At 46.4% G+C, this 24,070-nt stretch overlaps 2 protein-coding genes across 3 annotated transcripts; both read left to right on the forward strand.

Annotated features, from left to right (window-relative positions):
• Positions 1-7,458: 7,458 nt before the first annotated feature.
• Positions 7,459-10,669, forward strand: LOC311323128 (retinol dehydrogenase 13; the record flags this gene model as incomplete). The annotated part of the gene is made up of 7 exons (XM_084455290.1): positions 7,459-7,525; positions 7,810-7,944; positions 8,332-8,523; positions 8,862-9,023; positions 9,443-9,562; positions 10,072-10,276; positions 10,564-10,669. 7 exons carry the CDS (start codon positions 7,459-7,461, stop codon positions 10,667-10,669), a joined length of 987 nt encoding a protein of 328 aa, XP_084311416.1.
• Positions 10,670-15,906: 5,237 nt separating this feature from the next.
• jtb (jumping translocation breakpoint) lies at positions 15,907-23,677 on the forward strand. 2 transcript variants are annotated; one of them, XM_084455292.1, is made up of 6 exons: positions 15,907-16,134; positions 17,872-18,053; positions 18,682-18,722; positions 19,670-19,752; positions 20,821-20,900; positions 21,907-23,677. In XM_084455292.1, the coding sequence occupies exons 2-6, from the start codon at positions 17,956-17,958 to the stop codon at positions 22,061-22,063; spliced, it is 459 nt and encodes a 152-aa protein (XP_084311418.1). In that variant the 5' UTR covers positions 15,907-16,134; positions 17,872-17,955; the 3' UTR covers positions 22,064-23,677. The 2 variants fall into 2 exon arrangements, with proteins under 2 accessions (XP_084311418.1, XP_084311419.1); XM_084455293.1 differs by having other exon boundaries at positions 20,824-20,900.
• The last annotated feature ends 393 nt before the right edge of the window (positions 23,678-24,070 follow it).

Below are 24,070 nucleotides of genomic sequence, written 5' to 3' on the forward strand. Positions count from 1 at the left end.
CTAGCTGGCTAACGTTGTTTCTACCAGAACCGTTTTTCACTTTTCAGCTCGCCTCGCTCTCTCGAGCAAGGCGCAGGAAAATACCAGCGTCGCTTCCACTCTCGCGAGACTACTTCCACTCTTCTCGTCCAGACAGACGTTCTGGTTGGTCGCGATCACAAAATCTGGGCGGAGTATTAAACCATCTTTATCATGACAGGCATACGATCAGCTAGCTGGAATGTCTGTTTCTCTAAACCTCATCTTCAATAAATGTACCTTAATTTTTCATAGACCACACGTGTGCAGTATGAAAAACACCCACGCACGCCACCTGAGTATGAATTTAGATGTACTTTATTGCTTCACCCAAACCAACTATGTCTAACGTTAGCTATTCTGTCTGAACAACTTCAGCCAGCTAGTCAGCTAGCCTAGTTAGCCAGCTAGCCTAGTTAGCTAGCTAGCCTAAGCAGATGTCTGGAAACCAAAGCACGCTCACTGCGGCAAAAAAAACAAAGGTTTAAGTAAAACATACATATTAATGCGTCTGTATGAAATAAGATTAACAATAATCTAGCTAGCCAACTAGCTCACCAAGTAACAAACACCAAGTATTCAAGAAGAGCTTTAAGCAGTGGAGACATGGTAGTGCTAGCCAAACAAAACATAATGACAGCCTATTCTTACGGCGCCCTATCTATCTACCGCCTCATAATCACGGCCGCTATTCTTACGGCGCTGCATCTTGTTTTGGGAAATTCTGCTTTCAAAACCCAACCCACCCAATCCCTATCGTTAACCCTAACCATAACCAGTAAATAAGACATTTATGGCTAACATGCTTGAAATCGGTACTTCCGGCCGCCGTAAGAATGGTCACTGCCAAAAATGGGGGGAAAAGATTGGTAGCACTAGCTAACCTTACCTGGCCAGAATGGAGATCCTGCATAAAAGGTGTTGACAACGTCTGCAGCTAGCTAATATAGCTAAAACACAGGCAATAGTATGGGCAGCCGACTTGTCACTGTTGTAGGGCAGAGGTACTAGCTAGCTAGCGAGGTGGGCTCAAAGAAGCGAGGCTATCTTAACTAGCAGCGCAGTAACGTTAGTAACACACGTACGCGCGTAGTCCTAGAAACAGCTATGCACTAACGTTAGCTAGCACTAGCTGGCATTGTAAGTTATTCTCCAGTAACATAACGTTTGCCAGTTGAACAAGATAGCTAGCTGTTTCAGCAAAGCAAAGGAACGTTGGATTGACAACAAGCCTTGTTAGATGACGCTGAATATTCAGTCATCTATTTAACTTTTATGCAATGCAATCCAAAAATATGGGTCTTCGGTGGCGAACCAGTAGCCTAGCTAGCATTGCTAATCTATTATGTGGCTAGGGACACTGTAAGCGATCACTCAAGCAAGCTTCTCTCCGGCAATGCCAGACATCTGGTCCGATTCAGAGGTGTGAAGAAACTGGTTTAGCTAGTTAAAACTATTCTGTATTTAGCTAGCGCTAGGCTAACTGCAGTGCTATAGCAGTGCCAGTGCTATACTAGCAATGCTCGAGCGCTCTTCCGCTCCGGCTCGTAGCGCCCCCTGAAGTTCACTAGCTAGTTTGCTAATGTTAGCCTGTCACCCTAACACCAGTTGTTCACGCTCCTAAAATATCGTTGAAAGCGTGCAGTTGTCCACAAGGCTGGGTGATGCGACCGGCGCAACATAAGATGTCTCACTAAAAGTTGTGTTGAGCTTTATGTACTTGTGTAGGCCCCATTATACAGTAGGCTACTGTCAGTGATTGCTGTATTCAAAAGGCTAGTAACTAGCCACATATTCAATTGGTTGTGGGTGGGGGGGCAACATACAAAAGTCTCACTAGTGTTGGCCATTAGCAGTCAGAATATTTCTGTTTTGAGGTGGGCCACACTCTAAAAACATAACACACATGAGACATGAGGGAGAGAGAGACGTGAGGGAGAGAGAGACATGAGGGGAGAGAGAGAGAGACGAGAGAGAGACACATGAGGGGGAGAGGGAAAGGGGGAGAGAGACGTGAGAGAGAGACACATGAGGGGGAGAGAGAGACGTGAGGGAGAGAGACAGAACTGGAAATACAGCTCTTCATGCCTCAAACAAGGCGACTCCCCAGGCTGTACCACTGTTGTCTTTTGAGGTCTTCTTCTGTTGCTCTGCGTTATGTAATTTTTGTAAGCCTTGATAAAAGTTGCAGCACCATCTAATTATGAACCACAATGTTAATAGCCTTCTTGTTGTGATAATCATTGATGAAATCACCCAACACGGATTGGAAACGGCAGGCAACTCAGCCGGACAGATTCTCTGCTCCCAGCAGGCAGACACGCTGATAACACCACGCGGGGACCTCGGGACCTCGTCTTCGCCCACAGCCGCAGCCAGCAGAGAGCAGGGAGAGAGAGAGACTAGGTATACATCCGAGTGTTCCATGTGATTGTATTTTTGTACAATAAATCTATCATCTGTCGCCGCGAAATCTCAAGGTTTGGTTGAGACGTTAAATAATGCTCTCTCAGCCCACCCCCCACGACTAGGCCTGCCCTTTTAGGGCCTAGTGAAGCTAGATTGGTGGAGGAGTGACCATACAGATGTGTCGCCTGTCACCCTAACATGATATCTCAATCACCAATGGTTGTCAGTCCGGGTTGTGTCTGTTTATAGTGTCCCATAGAGATGTGTCATTAATACCCCAGAGGAGAGGCCCCCCCTGTGGCCTAAGTGTGACCTCTTGACACCCACTACCCCGAACGGCCACAGCAGCATCATCTGTCTTCCTCACTCTATCGACTACAGTGTCCACGTGAAAACTAACAAACACAAAATCAGCTTACATTGACTTTAAGACTGTAGATGTTATGGACATTTCTACCTAGATTCTTCACCACCAATCAGGACCGTGTTATTGCCAGTTCGCTACAGTATTATAGGCTACTATCAGTGACTGCTGTATTCAATTTGGCATCCGTTTTATCAACTGTAACTATGTTCTGTCTGTCTCGGTCTGTATGTCCTCTCCTACTCCACCTCTACAACCAGCAGTATGAATTTGGGATGCATTGTGTAGGCCTACAGTAGGCTATATCAATCAATCAAAGCTTTATTTGTATGGCGCATTTCATACCCAGGGGCAACACACAATGCGCTTTACAGAGAACAAGGGAGGTGGGCATATGACCCACCCCTACATATTCCAGCGGGAAGCAAAAAAAACTATCACCCGGGGGCCAGATAAGTGAGCTGTAAAAATTCTTCCCTGACCCCTCTCAACAAGGCGATCAAGCACGCTCCTGGAGTATGTTTGTCTACCGGCTAAGAACATTTATAAAGCAATAAATTACATTAAATTACATTTTCAGAGTAAGAGAGGCTAAAAACATCATAGGAGAGATATGGCAAATACTGGTGTGTGTTTGCCATGGCCCAGGCCTAAAGCCGGAAGTGGGCTGATGTATGTCTGTGTGTACGTGTGTTAACTAAATGCTACGACATCCACAGCAGACACAGGGGTATCTATCGGACTCAGGGTGGTCTGCTGGTGACAGTGGGGCATCCACTGGACCTGGTTAGAAGATAGGAGGGAGAGAGAGAGGCACTAGGGAGAGGGGAGGCAGAAAAGGGTTAGTAGCACACAGAGCCATAAAAGCAACACAGATATTAAAACAGGCAACCTGGAGCAAGCTCCTGGAATATATTTGTCTAACGGCTAAGAACATTTATAGAGCAATAAATTACGTTAAATTACATTTTCAGAGCAAGAAAGGCTAAGAGCATCAGGACCAGGCCTAAGCCGAATGTGGACTGATGTGTGTCTGTGTGTACTTGTGTGTGTGTTAACTAAATACTACAAGATCCACAGCTGACACGGGGGTATCTATCGAACTCAGGGTGGTCTGCGGGCGACAGTGGGGCATCCACTGGGCCTGGTTAGAAGGTAGGAGGGAAAGAGGGAGAGAGGCACTAGGGGAGGCAGAAAACGGTTAGTAGCACGCTGAGATGTCAGAACAGAACAAGCCTGTTTCAGGGTAACCAGCTTCTGTACACTACTTGATATACATACAGTGCATAGCAGGATATACACCAATGTATACAGGGGATTCACAGGTAGGTTTGAGGCTGCCTTTCTGTGTCTCAAGGTCCTGGCTAGTGATTGTAGGCTAGGTCGAAAAGGTAGATCTTGAGATCTCGCTTGAAGACCTCCGTTGTTTCGGCCCTTCTTAGGCACTCCGGCAGGGTGTTCCAGAGGTTGGGGGCAAAGAAACTAAAAGCTGCCTCTCCGTGTTTCTTGGTCCTGGCTTTTGGAACTGTTAAAAGTTCAGTACCTGAGGATCTGAGTGGTCTGTTGGGCATGTACCAAACAAGCATGTCTGAAATGTATTCTGGTGCGTGACTGTGGAGAGATTTATAGACTAGTAATAGTATTTTAAAGTATATTCTAGAGTTGACAGGTAACCAGTGTAGTGATTTTAAGGCTGGTGTGATGTGTGCCCTTCGTCTAGTCTTAGTGAGGATTCGTGCTGCAGCATTCTGTATCATTTGTAGCTTAGAGATTGCTTTCTTTGGTAGGCTTGATAGAGCATTGCAGTAGTCCAGCCTGCTTGTGATGAAAGCACGCATTAGTCTTTCGGTGTCAGCCTGAGAGAGAAAGGGTTGCACCTTGGCAATGTTCCTTAGGTGGTAAAAAGATGTCTTTGTAATATTCTTGATGTGGTTTTCGAAATTAAGATCTGAGTCAAGTATGACACCTAGGTTTTTAGCCTGGCATTTGGTGTCAATTTCCAGAGTTTTGAAATGTGCAGATAGTTTCTCTCTTTCAGCTTTTTCTCCAATGATCAGTACTTCTGTTTTGTCCTGGTTTAGTTGGAGGAAATTATGTGACATCCATACATTTATATCCGTAATACACTTGACAAGGCAGTCAACCAAGCTGTAGTTACTGGGTGTTACAGAAATATAGAGTTGGGTATCATCTGCGTAGCTATGGTAGCTAAGGTTGTGCCTCTTGATGACACTGCCAAGGGGCAGCATGTACAGGCTGAAGAGTAGAGGTCCTAGGATCGATCCTTGGGGCACCCCACAGGTCATAGGGATCTTTCCTGAATTATGGTCACCGAGGGCAACGAAGAAATCACGACCGGTTAGATAGGTCCTAAGCCAATTAAGGACTGGACCGGAGAGGCCAACCCACTTCTCCAGTCGTTTGATGAGGATTGCATGATCTATAGTATCAAAGGCTGCACTCAGGTCCAGGAGGATGAGAATAGAGAGCTCTTTGGAGTCAGCATTAATTCTGAGGTCATTTACAACTTTGACTAATGCCGTCTCTGTGCTATGATAGGCACGGAAGCCGGACTGGAAAAGGTCAAGGGTAGATCTTTTCCAGAATTTTACTCAAAAAGGGAAGATTGGAGATTGGTCTAAAATTACTAAGAACTGACGTGTCTAAGTTGTTTTTCTTCACTGCTTCACCAAAGCAGTTTTAAGTATTGGTGGGAAGACACCTGTAGATAGGGAGTCATTAATGGATAAAATGTCATAGGATACAGAGTCAAAAATAGTTTTGAGAAAATCGGTGGGGATGGGATCCAGCAGGCATGTGGAGGATTTGAGTTTGGATACTACTATTCTCACCATTTCTGTGTCCACCAGTGTAAACAAGCTCATGTGTCCATTACATGGAGGAAGAGGATCTATGAACGGGATGCATAGCCTTTCCTGGGTGATATTCCTCCTAATATTCAAGATCTTATCTCTGAAGTAAGCTGCAAATTCCTCACATTTGGAGGTAGAGAGCAGGTTATCTGGTGTTTTTATGGCAGGGTTTATTAGGCTATCAATTGTTGAGAAGAGCACTCTTGAATTATTTTGGTTGATAGATATCAATTTTGAGAAGTGGTCTTTCCTTGCATTTCTTATTGCTTTATTAAAGGCAGAGAGATGTTCTTTGAGAATATCATGGTGGACCTGTAGCTTGGTCTTTCTCCATATACGCTCAGATCTTCTGCAGGTTCTCTTTAGTTTATTTGTTTCCTCATTTCGCCATGGAGCTTTATGATTGGCTGTGATCCTTTTCAGTTTAATAGGTGCTACAGAATCCAAGGCTGCCCTTACTCTGGTGTTAAAGGTGGTTGCTAAGTCTTCAATAGTGCCTGACGGCCCCACTTCTGGAGTTGATAAATTGTTTGTGATCATTATTTCTCTAAAACTATCAGCTACTGCGGAGGTAAGATAACGTTTCTTGATAAAGCGCCCAGTACTACTTTTGACTTTAGGAACCAATGCAGTGAAGAAGATACAGAAATGGTCAGAGAGAGCGAAGTCACTAATAGAGGAGACAGTGATAGTCAGGCCCTTAGTAATCACTAGATCAAGGGTGTGGCTGCGGTTGTGGGTTGGCTCAGTGATATGTTGGGTAAAATCCATGGAGTTTAGGAGGTTGATAAAGTCCCTGGATTTCGAGTCTGCCTCAGTATCCACGTGTATGTTGAAATCTCCAATGATGATAATCTTATCATAATTTGTATGGATGATTGACAGGAGTTCTGAAAATTCTGTAGAGAAGGCAGGGCATTGTTTGGGAGGCCTATATACGGTTACTGCCATTACTCACATGGTATTCAACCATCAATCAATCCAATCCAGTTCAACTGGGCACATGTTGGTATTATTTTGATAGAGAAGAGAGGGAGGCACAGCACACTCCCCTTGACTAGTGGCCTGAGGGAGGGAGGGAGGGAGGGAGGGAGGGAGGGAGGGAGGGAGGGAGGGAGGGAGGGAGGGAGGGAGGGAGGGAGGGATGGATGGATGGATGGAAGGAGGGAGGGATGGATAGATGGAAGGATGGATGGAAGGAGGGAGGGAGGGAGGGAGGGAGGGAGGGAGGGAGGGAGGGAGGGAGGGAGGGATGGAAGGAAGGAGGGAGGGAGGGAGGGCCTGGCCAGGGATTATACTGCAACCACATGGTTATTATCAGACAGAGTCCGTGGATTGAGGAGGAACTGCTGCCTGGCTGCACACAGAAAGCTCAGTCAGCCACTTGTGTTGAGTAAAGTAGTGGACTGTAAACCAGCCCTGCAAGTCACATGATAAAGCATCCTACACAGCAGCTTCATCACAGGCCACATACAGTAGTGATCGCTGACATAGGCTATTTTTGGCAATTGCCAGACCATGCATGGAGCCTACTCATGCACCATTGAATGGTCAAACGAGCAAAGGGCTGATTTAATCTGGCTATAAGACTTTAAACCTCCCATTTAAGACCCTAGGCTTATTCACTGCCACTTGCATAGCTTTTCTCTTGCATTCCATATTGTTGCTGGAATTCAAACCCACACCCTGAGCAGAGGACAGGAGGAGACAGTCGCTTGGCTGAGGATCTGAGCAGGGCTGTCCGGTCTGCTGGTCAGAGAGAGGCTTCTGGAACACTCCTCGCAAGCAGGGAGGATGTGGGAGGAGCTAAAGACCCATCCTATTATCAAGTATGGCGCCGTGACTGCAGTCACCACCATCAGTAAGTCCCGGGTGTGACCAGAGCTTTGCTGTGTGTTTCTTTGTCCCTGATGTTTCTTGCCACCTGGAGTTCAGTTCTTTGGACATGGTGAATTTATCCTCTCATGACACGGCAGGACTAACAGAACTGTTGGAGTGTAGCACCGTGGTTTATACTCAACAATGTCTGATGTGATGAGGCGGTCTGAACCCTCTGAGGTAACAGGCTGGCTGGAGGTGAGAGGTCAGGTAAGGAGGGAGCGAGTGTGTTTGTCTCATTGTTGTTGTTGTTCTGTGTCCTCCCAGGCTTGGTGCTGCTGCGGAAGTGGATCGCTGGCGGGGTCTGCCGTAGTGGTGCCCGTCTGGACGGCAGGACCGTGGTGATCACTGGGGCCAACGCGGGCATCGGCAGGGAGACGGCCAGGTACATGGCCGGGAGAGGTACGGCACCAGACCGCTCGGGTCCCTGGAAAGGGCTGGACAGTATGATGTGTTGTCTTGTAATGTGTTGCGTTATGTTGTGTCAAGTTCAGTTGTGTTCTGATAATGTTAAGGTGCGTTGTGTTATGTTGTTGTTGTACTGTACTGTATAGTGCGTATTGTGTATGGTGTATTGCAGTGTTCTGTTGCTTCTATGTTTGTTGCTCTGGACCTGTACAGCACTTTGGTCAACCTCGGTTGCTTTAAATGTGCTTTATAAATCAAATTTTAGTTGAGTTGAGTTGAATGTTGTGTTTTGGTATGTTGCGTTAGTTGTACAGGCCACTGCGTTGTGAGGTGTTGTGTTCTGTTGTGCCCACGTTGTGTTGCTGTGTCATGTGACGGCAGGTGCGCGTGTCATCATGGCGTGCAGGGATCTGACCCGGGCCGAAGCAGCAGCCGCGGAGATCCGCCAGTCGACAAGAAACGGCAGCGTGGCGGTGCACCACCTGGACCTGTCCTCCCTCCGCTCCGTACGGCAGTTTGCCAGGGAGTTGGTCACCAGGGAGGAGCGTCTGGACATCCTCATCAATAACGCAGGTACAGGAGGGACGCCCTGGGGCTCCTCCTCAGGCTGACTCATGGTGGAACAGCCCTGATGTCCTGTCAGTCTGGATGACCATGATGTGGGCTCTTCTGTCCTACTCATCATGTTCAATAGACTCTTGGTCCAGGGCTGGTGAGCTTGTTACACATCTTACGCATATTTGTTTGGAGTGTAAGTGAAAACGCTGGAGACTATCCAAGCCATGTAGCAAACCAATCCTTCTACAGCAGTCAGAGGGAAACTGCAGAGATGCGGTTGGAGTCAGATGTCTTCTGTCCCTGAAGCTGTGGTTCAAACATCTCACTCCTGTTCCTGCCTCTACCCCTCCCAGGGGTGATGATGTGCCCCAAGAGCCTCACAGAGGACGGGATCGAGACCCAGTTCGCTGTCAATCACCTGGGACATTTTCTCTTGACCAATCTGCTGCTGGACATGCTGAGAAGCTCCGCCCCCAGCAGAGTTGTCAACGTGTCCAGTATTGCACATCAAGGAGGTAAGCCCCAATACTGTTGGTTTATTTATACAGCGCATTTCATATACAAAGGCAACACAAAGCGCTTCACAGAAAGAAAGGGGGGGGGGTAATAGATATACTGATAATTCTACAAGTTCTCAGCCGGAAACAAAAAAACACTTCACCCATTTGAACCAATATAAGAGAACAGTAGAAGTTCTTCCCTGACCTCTCTCAATGAGACGATTGAGTGAACTGCTGATTTAAAAAAAATAAAAAGTATTAGCTATGTCATAGGAACATATTACAGAGTAATAACATATGCATAGCATAAATACATTAACAACATACAGTATATCCCAGAAGTTTTTCTTTTTTTCCACCTTGTTTGTTTGTTGTTCATGTTTACAAGTCTGTTGTTGTTTTGTCTTCACCTGCCTCCCTGTGATCTCCCACAGGAAAGATCCACTTTGATGACCTCAGCTTTGAGAGGACACCGTACGACTCGCTAGCAAGCTACAGACAGAGCAAGCTGGCCAACCTTCTGTTCTCCAGAGAACTGGCCCGGAGAACCAGAGGTCAGGGGTCACTGTCTGTCCAGCTCCTCCCACTCCTCCTCCTTCTGCTCCTCCCACTCCTCCTTCTAAAGCTCCTCCCAGTCCTCCTCCTTCTGCTCCTCCCAGTCCTCCTCCTTCTGCTCCTCCCACTCCTCCTTCTAAAGCTCCTCCCAGTCCTCCTCCTCCTGCTCCTCCCACTCCTCCTTCTGCTCCTCCCACTCCTCCTCCTTCTGCTCCTCCCAGTCCTCCTCCTTCTGCTCCTCCCACTCCTCCTCCTTCTGCTCCTCCCAGTCCTCCTTCTAAAGCTCCTCCCACTCCTGCTCCTTCTGCTCCTCCCAGTCCTCCTCCTTCTGCTCCTCCCACTCCTCCTTCTGCTCCTCCCAGTCCTCCTTCTGCTCCTCCCAGTCCTCCTTCTGCTCCTCCCAGTCCTCCTCCTTCTGCTCCTCCCACTCCTCCTCCTTCTGCTCCTCCCAGTCCTCCTTCTAAAGCTCCTCCCAGAATATATCTCTCTCCTCCCCTCTCTCCCTCAGGCAGTGGCGTGACGTCCTTCGCCCTGCACCCCGGGGTGATCCGTACGGAGCTGGGCCGCTACGTTGAGACCCGGTTCCCCCTGCTCAGCGCGCTGCTGTCGGCCCCGGCCCTGCTGCTCATGAAGACCCCCTGGCAGGGGGCCCAGACCTCCATCTACTGTGCCGTCACCCAGGGCCTGGAGGACAAGACTGGCTGCTACTTCAGGTAGGGGGACGTGTGTGTAAGTGTTTGAGAGAGAGAGAGAGAGAGACGACAGACTAAGAAGAGAGAGAGAGAGAGAGAGAGAGAGAGAGAGAGAGAGAAATGGAAAGATCATAGGTCCAGGTTCCAAGAAAAGGTTCCAAGCCGGAAATGGTCCGGATAATGCCATATGAATGCAGAGGCTTATTGGTGATTATTAATGACTGTGTCCTTGTGCGTGTGTGCGTGTATGTGCGTGTGTGTGCGTGTGTGTGTATGTGCGTGTGTGCGCGTGTGTGTGTGCGTGTCAGTGACTGCAGGATGAAGGAGCCGGCTCCCGAGGGGACAGATGACCTGGCTGCTCTGAGGCTGTGGGATGTCAGCGCTAAGCTAGTGGGCTACCAAGAGGAGAACTGACACACACACACACTCACAGTCAACCCCCCCCCCACACGCACACAGTCAACCCCCCCCACCACACACACTCAGTCAACCACCCCCCCCCCCCCACACGCACACAGTCAACCCACCTGTCCCAACACTCTGACAACACATTTTTCTGGTTGTAAACGGTTTTGATTGATGTGTGAATAAAATGTGAGTGCAGGTTTTCTGTTTGTCTGCCCTTACCAAACTGGCGTCTTTGTCGTTCTAGAAAAAATAGCTGTGCATTGTGGGATATTATGAACACTGCTGATTTCACTCTGACTTGATAAGTGGTCCGTTTAGCGAAACCATCATGACAGGCTGAAATCATCGCTGCGTAGCCACCTTAATGGTGAACACTGTGCGCTGCTTAGCACAGAGAGACAGCTGTAAGTCCAGTATAGGAACAACACTGCAGCACAAGGGGTCCACCATCTTGTCGACACACCATCGTTCAAACACTTCCATTTGGAGGCATCAAGTCGAGAAGTGGATTGTGCCCCAGAGCCCATAAGGGTAGAGATTAGGGGTCTCGGGTGGATCGAACGAATCAAACAGGGCATCAGGGAATCATAGCTCCGCATTGTAAAATGTAATGGTAAACAGACAATAACAGAAAATAAAAGAACGCCCCCAAAAAGTTATATAGGCATGACGCCTCTGTACACACACACACACACACACACACACACACAGCTTCTATAACAAATGATGTAACTGATCAGACAGAACGGCAGAAATAGTCCCAGCATCCTGTGAATGAGTCCAGCTGAGCAAGCCAGGTCACACAAACAGCATGGGAACTCATCTAGTGATAGTTGTGCTACTGTTGTGCTACTGTATGTCACCAGCTGCTTCTAGCTAGCGTTGTCTTATTATAATATAGTATTCTATTCTATTCTAATATAGTATTATTATGTATTATGGTCCTGGCCGGTTCCACCCTGCTCACCCCCTGCTCTCCGGCCCTGACCCCTGCTCACGCCATGCTAACCCTAACCCTAACCCCCTGCTCTCCTGCCTTGACCCCTGCTCACCCCCTGCTCTCCGGCCGTGACCCCTGCTCACCCCCTGCTCTACGGCCTTGACCCCTGATCACCCCCTGCTCTCCGGCCTTGACCCCTGCTCACCCCCTGCTCTCTGGCCTTGACCCCAGCTCACCCCCTGCTCTCCGGCCTTGACCCCTGCCCCTGGACCCTGAGGTACATCGTTAGTGGAGCTGTCCCTTATTATCTTACCACCCTTACCAGTTATAATATATTATATCAAAGACAAAAAAGCAAATTGTACAAGTGTTCTTTTTTTTTTTCATTTATTAGAGGCAACACAATGCGCTTTACAGAGAACAAGGGAGGTGGGCATACGACCCACCTCTACATATTCCAGAGGGAAGCAAAAAAACAGTAATCTCCCGGGGGCCAGATAAGTGAGCTGTAAAAATTCTTTCCTGACCCCTCTCAAGCTCCAGGAGTGTTTGTCTACCGGCTAAGAACATTTATAAAGCAATACATTACATTAAATTACATTTCAGAGTAAGAGAGGCTAAAAAAGCATCATAGGAGAGACATGGCAAATACTGGTGTGTGTTTGCTATGGCCCAGGCCTAAAGCCGGAAATGGGCTGGTGTATGTCTGTGTGTACGTGTGTGTGTGTTAACTAAATGCTACGACATCCACAGCAGACACAGGGGTATCTATCGGACTCCGGGAGGTCTGCTGGTGACAGTGGGGCATCCACTGGACCTGGTTAGAAGATAGGAGGGAGAGAGAGAGGCACTAGGGAGAGGGAAGGCAGAACAGGGTTAGTAGCACACAGAGCCATAAAAGCAACACAGATATTAAAACAGGTAACCTGGAGCAAGCTCCTGGAATATATTTGTCTAGCGGCTAAGAACATTTATAGAGCAATAAATTACATTAAATTAAATTTCCAGAGCAAGAAAGGCTAAGAGCATCAGGTCCAGGCCTAAGCCGGATGTGGACTGATGTGTGTCTGTGTGTACGTGTGTGTTAACTAAATGCTACGACATCCACAGCTGACACAGGGGTATCTATCGGACTCAGGGTGGTCTGCGGGCAACAGTGGGGCATCCACTGGACCTGGTTAGAAGGTAGGAGGGAGAGAGAGAGGCACTAGGGGAGGCAGAAAACAGTTAGTAGCACACTGAGCCATTGAAGCAACACAGCTGTCAGAACAGAACAAGCCTGTTTCAGGGTAACCAGCTTCTGTACACTACTTGATATACATACAGTGCATAGCAGGATAAACACCAATGTATACAGAGGATTCACAGGTAGGTTTGAGGCTGCCTTTCTGTGTCTCAAGGTCCTGGCTAGTGATTGTAGGCTAGGTCGAAAAGGTACGTCTTGAGATCTCGCTTGAAGACCTCCGTTGTTTCGGCCCTTCTTAGGCACTCCGGCAGGGTGTTCCAGAGGTTGGGGGCACAGAAACTAAAAGCTGTCTCTCCGTGTTTCTTGGTCCTGGTTTTTGGAACTGTTAAAAGTTCAGTACCTGAGGATCTGAGTGGTCTGTTGGGCATGTACCTAACAAGCATGTCTGAAATGTATTCTGGTGAGTGACTGTGGAGAGATTTATAGACTAGTAATAGTATTTTAAAGTCTATTCTAGAGTTGACAGGTAACCAGTGTAGTGATTTTAAGGCTGGTGTGATGTGTGCCCTTCGTCTAGTCTTAGTGAGGACTCGTGCTGCAGCATTCTGTATCATTTGTAGCTTAGAGATTGCTTTCTTTGGTAGGCCTGATAGTACAGCATTGCAGTAGTCCAGCCTGCTTGTGATGAAAGCATGCATTAATCTTTTGGTGTCAGGCTGAGAGAGAAAGGGTTGCACCTTAGCAATGTTCCTTAGGTGGTAAAAAGATGCCTTTGTAATATTCTTGATGTGGTTTTCAAAATTAAGATCTGAGTCAAGTATGACACCTAGGTTTTTAGCCTGGCATTTGGTGTCAATTTCCAGAGTTTTTAAGTATGCAGATAGTTTCTCTCTTTCAGCTTTTTCTCCAATGATCAGTACTTCTGTTTTGTCCTGGTTTAGTTGGAGGAAATTATGTAACATCCATACATTTATACCCGTAATACACTTTACAAGACAGTCAACCAAGCTGTAGTTACTGGGTGTTACAGAAATATAGAGTTGGGTATCATCTGCGTAGCTATGGAAGCTAATGTTGTGCCTCCTAATGACACTGCCAAGGGGCAGCATGTACAGGCTGAAGAGTAGAGGTCCTAGGATCGATCCTTGGGGCACCCCACAGGTCATAGGGATCTTTCCTGAGCTATGGTCACCTAGGGCAACGAAGAAATCACGACCGGTTAGATAGGTCCTAAGCCAATTAAGGACTGGACCGGAGAGGCCAACCCACTTCTTCAGTCTTTCGGTGAGAATTGCATGATCTATAGTATCAAAGGCTGCACTCGGGTCCAGGAGGACGAGAACAGAGAGCTCTTTGGAGTCAGCATTAATTCTGAGGTCATTTACAACTTTGACTAATGCCGTCTCTGTGCTATGATGGGCACGAAAGCCGGACTGGAAAAGGTCAAGGGTACAACTTGTAGCTAGGAAATCATTAATCTGTTTGAAAACAATCTTTTCCAGAATTTTACTCAAAAAGGGAAGGTTGGAGATTGGTCTAAAATTGCTAAGAACTGAAGTGTCTAAGTTGTTTTTCTTCAGCACGGGTCTCACCAAAGCAGTTTTAATTATTGGTGGGAAGACACCTGTAGATAGGGAGTCATTAACAATGGATAAAATGTCATAGGATACAGAGTCAAAAATAGTTTTGAAAAAATCGGTGGGGATGGGATCCAGCAGGCATGTGGAGGATTTGAGTTTGGATACTACTTTTCTCAACATTTCTGTGTCCATCAGTGTAAACAAGCTCATATGTCCATTACATGGAGGAAGAGGATCTGTGAACGGGATCCACAAATAAAACACAGATTCACGAATGCCCTCTCGAAAGTTATAAATGTTAGAAAGATATTCACGAAATATTCACAAATGCTTTTCATATATTTGTAAATGGTTTTAATATATTCACAGATATGTTTTTTATGCCGCGTTCCAGATAGGATTTTGAGCTCGTAAGTTACGACTTCCAAGTCACGACTCACGACTTCATAGCGTTCCAGGCAAACTGTCTGAATGCGTGGCATTCTGGATAAATGTAAACAAGCCGATATGGTAAAAGCTTCAGATTTGGCACATTGTCAGAGCTGGCAAGCTAAACATTGTATGCCTAATTTCGCTATGCTAAGAAATTGTACGTTACATTTTATTTATTGACATCATCGACTTTTCGCCGTTTGCATGGTCACGTTCAGGTTTACCTTAATGTTAGCTAGCTAGCACTAGCTATCTCTTGTCAACATATTTGGGCATCATTACATACACATAGCAGGTTGTAGTGCATAATCGTTTGTATTATTTTGATTACAACGTACAAATTTACTTTACGTTGCCCTAAAGTTCTTTGTCGCCATACCCATGGGGGCTGCCATCTTGCTTACAGGGCTGTGTGACGTCAGAGAGCGCAACTGGGAGTACATCGATCTGTATGAGTTCACGGGTGGGAAGTTACGGGTTTGACTGCCATTCCAGTGCATTTTCACGTGTAGGAGGTAGGAAAAACACGAGTTACGGGTTGCCTGGGACGCGCCATTATTTGTGGAATCCATGTGTGTATTTGCAGATCGATTTTACATTTGCAAAATATTTTTGTGAGTTTACAAATCTTTTAGGGGTATTTGTGGAGGGTGTTTTGTATTTACAGATAACACACTCACACACGGATTATTGACCTGTTCACATGAATAATTGTGACAAATCTACCTCCATAGGACCGCCTTGCCGAATCTGTACAATGGATGTATCTGTACTTGCCTACAGTACATTAAGTCCATTGAGAATTCCGAGAACCAGAAAGCTGCTAAAACTGTTGCTTTATGCTCTGTGTTTAACATTTTATTTAGAATGTGATATTCCCCCTGGCTATGGTGCTGACTAGACTGTATTAATAATGTGTTTTTGTATGTTCTATGTATATGTGTTATGTAAAAAATATGCTATTGTCAGCTTCATTTTGCTGTATTTGAGCTATTGTATAATAAAAGCTGTTAAAAAAAGAAAAAAAAAGTATCTGTACTTGCCTCTTGATGACGTACTCTTCCGTCCAACGTTTACGTTTCCAACATGACTCAAGATGGCGGCGGGATAACGGTGTCTCGGGCGTAGATACAGTTAACTAGCCAAATCTGACCAGCTGTTCTTCTCACTTTAGCTAACGCTTAGTGTTATATTACATTTCTAGCTACGCGCTTCAATTTACACCATATATTGGTTGCCAACCGCCATAAAACAACAGAAGAAGAAGCGCTTCATTTTACCAGTTTACAAAGGCAGTCGCCTTTCAGCATGCAGAGTATTACAATGGATTTTGGTAAGTTACCCATGCTAACGTAACGTTAGCTAACGTTAACTAGACCACCCGTCTCTTGTATGGCTTGTCAATCGCCATGCTGCCTAGCTAGCTAGCCATCTGGCTATCTGCTGTTGTTGTCCAACACGATTTCGATAACCTATCTAGAGCATCGATATCTAAACTTTAGCTAACGTTAGTTCGTGCTAGCTAGCTAACTTCCTGGTAATAGCACCTGTCCACTTCTACCAACCAGCTGGAAGACAAGTTCGAAGTTGAGATTGAGCATAATTGTTTTCATGGATCTGCGGCGCTTTTGTCTATGGTGGCCAAAGATCAATCAACAAAAAATAGGCTACGTTGCGTCAGACCAATTCGTTTTATTGTTTAAACACACTTTTTAGATTCAACTAATTAGCTCGCTAGCTACTAGCCTGTGCTTGTGTCAGCGGTAAGACTATTATAGACTCAATCACAGTGAAGCTATCTAGCCTGCCATCTGCATTTAATTAACTGCATTAAACGTTACTCTAATGAGATTATCATCGTTGAAAAGAGGATAATATCGTTTGCATTACACAGCTGGTTGATTACGTTAAAATACCCAATAGCATCCATGTGTGTGTCGGTTAGCTAGCGTAGTTGTAGGTAGCTAGCTAGCTAGCTATTGATCCATAATGTGTTGTTACATCATACGAGGCTGCTCGTCATTGGCAGGGTTCGGTGCTGGGCCCTGTCCTCTTCACAATCTACATAAACAATATTTTATCATCTTGGAATGGATCCTGTCAAGCCCATTTATATGCTGATGACACGGTTATCTATTGTATGACGGATTCTGTGCAGTTAGCTACTGAAAACTTGCAGCTATCTTTTATTGCTTTGCAAGATGCCCTATATCAACTTAAGCTTGTTCTCAATTCTAATAAAACAAAATTCATGATATTTCCCAGGACAAAAAATGTGGATTACAATAGTCTACAGATAGCATCACTAAATGGTACACAAATTAGCAGTCACTGAATATAAATATCTGGGCTTGTGGATAGATGAACAGTTCACTTTTAAATCTCATATTGAGAAACCTGCTTCTAAGCTGCGCCAAAAGGTTGGCTTTCTGTACAGAAATCGCTCAAGATTCTGTTGGAAAAAAGTTGTTGAGTCAATATTTGTATCAGTTCTTGACTATGGAGATGTCATTTATCGTCATGCTTCAGCTACCACTCTGAAACCCTTGGACTCTGTGTACCACTTTGCACTTAGATTTATTACTGGAGATGGGTATGACACACACCATTGTCTCCTTTACAGTAAGGTTGGCTGGCCATCCCTGGCAGCTCGATCATTGGCTCTTGTTCATTTTCAAGGCGTTGACCGGCAAACAGCCACCGTATATAGCTGCCCTGTTGGACAGGAATGCCCCAGCCCATCAAACACGTTCTAGTGACTGGATCACACTTAAAGTTCCACGGACTAGTACAGGACTTGGCAGGACAGCATTTACTTATGCAGCCCCAAAGTCCTGGAATGACATTTATTCCAAGTTAAAGCTGGAAGTTCTTCCTTCCCTAAAGGAATTTAAATGCCTGATTTCATTTCTTTATGATACATGTTGTAACTGTTTTTAATTAAGTGCACTGTACATTGTTTTGTTGTTCTATTTTGTTTTACACTCAGCAGCTCTGCAAATGAGGTGGCCTCGCCTCAGAGCTCACCTGAGTATAAATAAAGGTTTCAATCAGTCGTGTTGTGTCCCAGGTTTCTGCCATTTCGGACCATAGAAGCCCGTGCTGCCATGACTAGCGCCCGGTGGTAACGGTGGCGCCCCCCACCCACACATGCATGGGGAGGATGGAGCCGGACTGCAGGATCCCCGTCAGCTGCCTGAGGCCGCGGGTCCTGGCCCTGCACGCCCTCTTCTGGGGCCTGGTGTCTCTCAGGTGAGTGATGACAACAGGCTCTGCTCCTCCAGTTCATTCGTGTTCTGTTTACCATTCAGCTCTCAGGTTCATTACGGGTTATAGCTATAACACATCACTGCTCTCTGTATGAGATGGTTGGCTGGCCCTCTCTTTCCATGATACGTGATAAACATTGGTTTTTATTCATTTTTAAGGCTCTTATTGGTAAGCAACCATCTTACATTACTCTTATGCTGGATTGGAACTCTAGGTCATATCAAACCTGTTCCAGTGAGATGCTCCTTCTCAAGATTCCCCGAGCTTGTTCTAGCCTAGTCCCGATGTGACCCCAGAGATACGCTGTCGCTCCTCTAATCTTTGACATCTCTAACATTGTCTTACTCGTCGTCACTGTAAATGAGTGCAACCTCAGTGTCCTTCGAGTTTAAAGGGGAGGGGGGGGGAGAGACGTGTTTGTGGTGATGCGTTTCTGCGTGGTGTCTCTCTGCGTGGTGTGTCTCTGTGTGGTATCTCTGCGTGGTATCTCTCCGCATGGTGTGTCTCTGCGTGGTGTCTCCGCGTTGTATCTCTCCGCGTGGTATCTCTCTGCGTGGTGTGTGTCTGTTCTCTTCTCAGTCCGCTAATGTTTGTTCATGTGTGATTCCAGAGTGTTTGGAGCAGCTCTGCTGAGTGAGGAGAAGGCCGCAGGTATGTTGGCTTGGATTTATTCTTATTAAGTCTTGAACAGAGAATAAACTTATTTGATCTATTACCTGAGGAAGCCCAGAGCGAAACGCGTTGGTCGCGGTAACCATTAAACAAAGTATTTTCTATACCCCCGGTGTGCGCTGGATCTCACCATTTTGATTTTAGTTAGTGTGTTCCTGCCCCAGTAGCACCCAGGATAGAGTAGCACGGCTTTGCACAGGCCACTCAAATTATTTTAACTATTACAACGTCCACACCACACCACCACCGGCCTCTCACACGACGGTCCAGAATGAGTCAGTCCTGTGAGACTGAGGCTTAAAAAAGACGTGCTAAATGAACACAGCTACCCCTGAAGAAAGCAACTGGGCCCTGAACGCACATTGGTAAAACTAAACAACAACGTTGACCATATTAAACAATACTAACCATCTGCCACCTCGCAGCTAAACACAACGTGCTGGTGTACGTTCTGCGGGTTGGCTGGGGTTCCCCACGGTTCTCTGGCGCTCTGGAGGAAGTGAAAAGGGAAGGACTAGACCGTTTGACCTCGGTCCTTACAGAGGGAGGAAGGGCAATTTGCTTGGAACTGCACCGTGATGTCACGGGAGGCCGCAACACCACCTCTATAAAAAGCCGTTTGATCCAAGATATTGACGCTGAGCCGTTTGTGTTAAGACACATTGATACCGAGCCTTGTGTGTTGTCAGAGATATTGATACTGAGCCTTGTGTGTTGTCAGAGATATTGATACAGAGCCGTGTGTGTTGTCAGAGATATTGATACTGAGCCTTGTGTGTTGTCAGAGATATTGATACTGAGCCTTGTGTGTTGTCAGAGATATTGATACCGAGCCTTGTGTGTTGTCAGAGATATTGATACCGAGCCGTGTGTGTTGTCTTTGATCAGAGATATTGATGCTGGTCTTGGTGTTGTGTGTGTTCCAGTGGCCAAGCCCGTGACCCACTGCTGGCTGGTGGAGGAGTTTGTGGTGGCAGCAGAGTGCTTTCAGTGCAACGCCTTCCAGTCGGTGAGATCTCTCTCTCTCTACATTACATTACAGTCATTTAGCTGATGCTTTTATCCAAAGCCACTAACAATAATTGCATTTAACGTAGGAAAAGCCAATGTACTACTACTCACCAGAGCTCACAAGTGCATCTCCTTTCTAAAACAAGTGACTAAGAGCATAATCTAGTGATGAAGGCAAAGTGCAAGAAGGCAAAGTCTCTCTCTTTCTCTTCTGCTCTCTATCTCTCTTTCTTTATCACACACACACTTTCTCTCTCCCCTCTGGTCTCTCACACACACACTTTCTCTCTCCCCTCTGGTCTCTCAGGACGTGTGACGGTCAGGAGATGTACTCTTCTGTTGCCTGTGTTCAGTAGTAATGGAGTGTGTGTGCAGGCATCATCAACACCGTCTGTGTGTTAGGTGCGGACTTTCTGACTTTTTATTTTGGTGCGCAGCAAATTCACAGGTGTGAACGTGCATCGAACACTGCAAAGCAAATTTTGGTCCCGCTGAAAACATGGGTCTCGGTTCACCTCAACTGAACCCCGGGACCAAATATAGGAACGTTATCAAATGACAAGTAACTTCCAAGTTGCCGTGTGTAAACAATAACGTTAGCTAGGTGTTAGCTAGTTGGCTAGCTACTGATGTTAGCTCTTCAAAAGATGAGCGCGAGAATGACGTTACTAGGCTGCCAAGTCTCACGCATTGAGCGTGAGACGCATTTCAGCCTCGTCTCACGCTCACACGCCACACTTTACAATTGTCACGCGGAGAAATGACCACCCGCGAAATACAAGCAGTTCAATGCCTATGGGACCTTTATCTTGAAATTACTTGAAAGAACTGCTCCAACTTGAAAGCACTCCAGTCTGACTTCATGATCCTGCTTCTGTCCAATCGGCGAGCGACCAGTTTGAACACATAACTTTGTTTGGAAAGTTTGGTGCACTTGAAAAGGTGCAATGTGAACGCAAACCAAATCAATCAAAAATGCAACAATGTTGCAACTTCACCCACTTGGTCCGGACCTTCAGGTGTGAAAGCACCCTTAGTGTTCTAACCCACACCTTGCTCTCTCCAGAAGTCATGGGCTGAGTGCATCCAGACGGGCTACGTGGAGAGGATCAACTGCACCGAGTCCAGCAAGGACGAGTACAAGAGGTGAGACCAGCAGAGCCCCCCCAGTAAATAATCTGGTTTCACATACCTATGCCACTAACAGAAGGAAGGTTTTCACTCCCTAGAGCAAACAACAATTTTCTTAAACGCACTGTGAGATACAGAGCCATGAAGTCATGGAACCTACTACCAACAGAAATTATAACCATGACAGAAATATATGTTCAAAAAACAAATAAGGAAACACTTGGGTTCTGCATACTTGAGACACTAGATGGCGATGCTATGTAAATGGAAATGTGTAGTTTTACATGGTTTGAAGATTGTTTGTTTTATGCTATATATATTTGCGGTTTTTATGATGACAATGTAAAATTCTATGATACTAATTTGAAGTTTGACATTTATAATGTACGTTTTATATGTTTGATATATGTAATGTACCGTATTGACCCGAATATAATATTTCCTGGAAAAACGTCTGAAACCAGGCCAGGTCCAGCCTGGCTTATGTGTGTTGGCTGGCTTGTTTCTGTGCAGGACTGATAAATAAAGATCAGATAACTGAATTGGTTAGAATCTAATTGAGAGAGCCAGGCAGCTTTGGATGTGTGAGTAAACCGGACCAGTGATCTACTACCTCACAAGTACAGTACAGCATGTCAGCACTCTGCAGTCACACTGTTCATTCAATCATAATCATTAAATCTTGACTCCTCCTCTCCTGTCTCTCCTCTCTCCTCCTCCCGTGTCTCTCCTCCTCTCCTTATCCGCTGTCTCTCCATCTCTCCTCTCCTGTCTCTCCTCTCTCCTCCTCCATCTGTCTCCTCTCCTCCTCCCTCCGTCTTTCCACCTCCCTCCGTCTCTCCTCCTCGTCTCTCCTCTCCACCCCTCTCCATCTCCCCTGTCTCTCCTCTCTCCTCCTCCATCTGTCTCCTCTCCTCCTCCCTCCGTCTTTCCACCTCCCTCCGTCTCTCCTCCTCTCTCCTCCTCCTGTCTCTCCTCTCTCCATCTCTCCTTCTCCCTCCATCTCTCCTCCTCCCCCTAGCTGCCGTTCCTCTCTGCTGGAGGAGCATCTGTTCTGGAGGTTTGAAGGGGCCATGCTGGGCCTGACCCTCGTCCTCGCCCTCCTGGTGGTGACCCGGCAGCGCTCCCTGGACCGGCTGGCCTCAGAGAAGGTCCGCAGGCAGATAGAGTCCATCTAGACCCGAACCAGAACCAGATAGAGTCCATCTAGACCCGGACCAGAACCAGAACCAGCACCGCCACAGTCTCACCACACCAAGTCTTTCAGAGTCACTTTTTCCAAGCGGAACCGTTAGGAAGCCTGTTGTAGAGGCTGGTACCGGCCGTGAGTAAGACCTCCGACCTCTGACCTCCCAGCAGAGACCGACCGGGTCCAGCAGCTCAGCCACGGCCATAACCACCACCTCTGACTCAGTCCATGGACTCAGACCCCCCCAGACCTGCCACTCTGTTTTTATTTGTTGTTTTTCTGGTGGATTGGTAATGGGGCTGACTGAACCGGGACATTAGTACTATTTAAAGATCGACAATGGGAGCTTTGGATTATATTTTATCTTGAAAGCGCAAGATACTGAACTGGTCTGAACCGAGTCACTAGCCTGGACAGAGAACGGTACGTCAGTCTGGATGTCTGAGAGTTTGATCAAATATTGTGACCTGATTTTATTAGAAACTGACAACTGATGGATGTATTTGTGCCACGTGTTGCTTTGATGATTTTAATTTTCTTTGGATTGAGTTCGAGAACTGTTAACAGGCAAAATTGTGTGACAAGCAACATGGACAACACGGCCAAGTCTCTAGGTTTTTATATATATATATATATATATGTATTCATTGAGGGCACATGGACTACAAACACACATACGCATGGTCAAACTGATGCATTGAACTCTTAAAAACACAGCCTTCCTTCCTTCCTTGAGAAAGTCTCTGATGTGACGTGTGTGGATAGGTGAAAGCGGTGCTTGTCTACAGAGCTGTCACTGATCCAGTCATGTTCAGATCAGTGATTTCCTCACGGGAGGGAGAATGGACACTGTTCAACTGGTCTAGCACTCTGGAACCTAGAGGTCTAACTGGGGGATTGTTGGGAATTTCATTGCACAGTGTAAAAAAACAACAACAGCCACTTCTCTTTCTGAATGCTAACCGTTAGACTACAATGTCCCTCATGCTAATCATGCACTACTCACTACGCTACTATGTGTTTTCACACTACTATCTGTATTCATTTTTCTTCACTGCTGGCATTGTCTTTATACGGTTAGAACTTTTCCCTTTGGGCCAGAGGTCAAACAAACGTCACTTCCTGTCTTTGACCTTTTACAGTCCCATGCTACTCTGTATTTACAAACCTACGGCCATGTTTGAACACTTACCCCTCCTTTCCTTGAGGCAATCTCTGATCTACCACGCCTGGATGGGTGAAAGCGTGTGGTGAGCCACACAGCCCGATCCCAGTCGTATCAGATCAGTGATTTGTTAACAGTATTCTAACAGGGCCCGGATCACTGTAATTCTCCTACTCCACAGGATATACAAACAGCGGTCTCCAGGTCTTCATCTCTGCCAGGATGTGTAGTTCACAGCTAGTCATTTCCGCCAGTTGTGATTTTATTCTCTGACCTCATGAGGAGGACAAGCTGAGAGGGGTCGCCAGCATTTTCAGACTTTTATGTACAAACAGATGATTTTAATCATGGTTTTACATTTCGACTGTAAATAAGGTATTTTTATGAAAGGGCGTGTGCGGCGTGCATGTTCAGCCTCCTGCTGACTAGAGATGTGAATTCTACATGAACAATAAATGAAAAATGGGAAACGAGGTTTCAATCATTTATTTCTTTCAGAGAAATCTTTCCTACACAAGGGTTAGACAGTAATATGGTTCATGCCAGGAGTTTATATAAGCGGTGTTGGTTAGCGGCCTGGGCAGAGCGTTATGTTGTTGTTATTGGCCTGGGCAGCGTGGCGGGGGACTCACAGGCTCCGGAGGAAGAAGTGGGAACAGCGGGATCTTCGGGGACAGCGGCAGAGCTGGCCGTGACTTAGCTCCCGCCTCGTAGAACAGTACTTCACCACGTTACACTGCAACACAAAATGACCTCCATCACATTCTGATCCCAAAGGCATCACTCTGGACAGGAACACAGGACATGGTGATGCTGCGTGAAGGTTCGGGG

This window comes from Borostomias antarcticus (genome assembly GCF_949987555.1).
Source record: "Borostomias antarcticus genome assembly, chromosome: 21".
NCBI lineage: Eukaryota > Metazoa > Chordata > Actinopteri > Stomiiformes > Stomiidae > Borostomias > Borostomias antarcticus.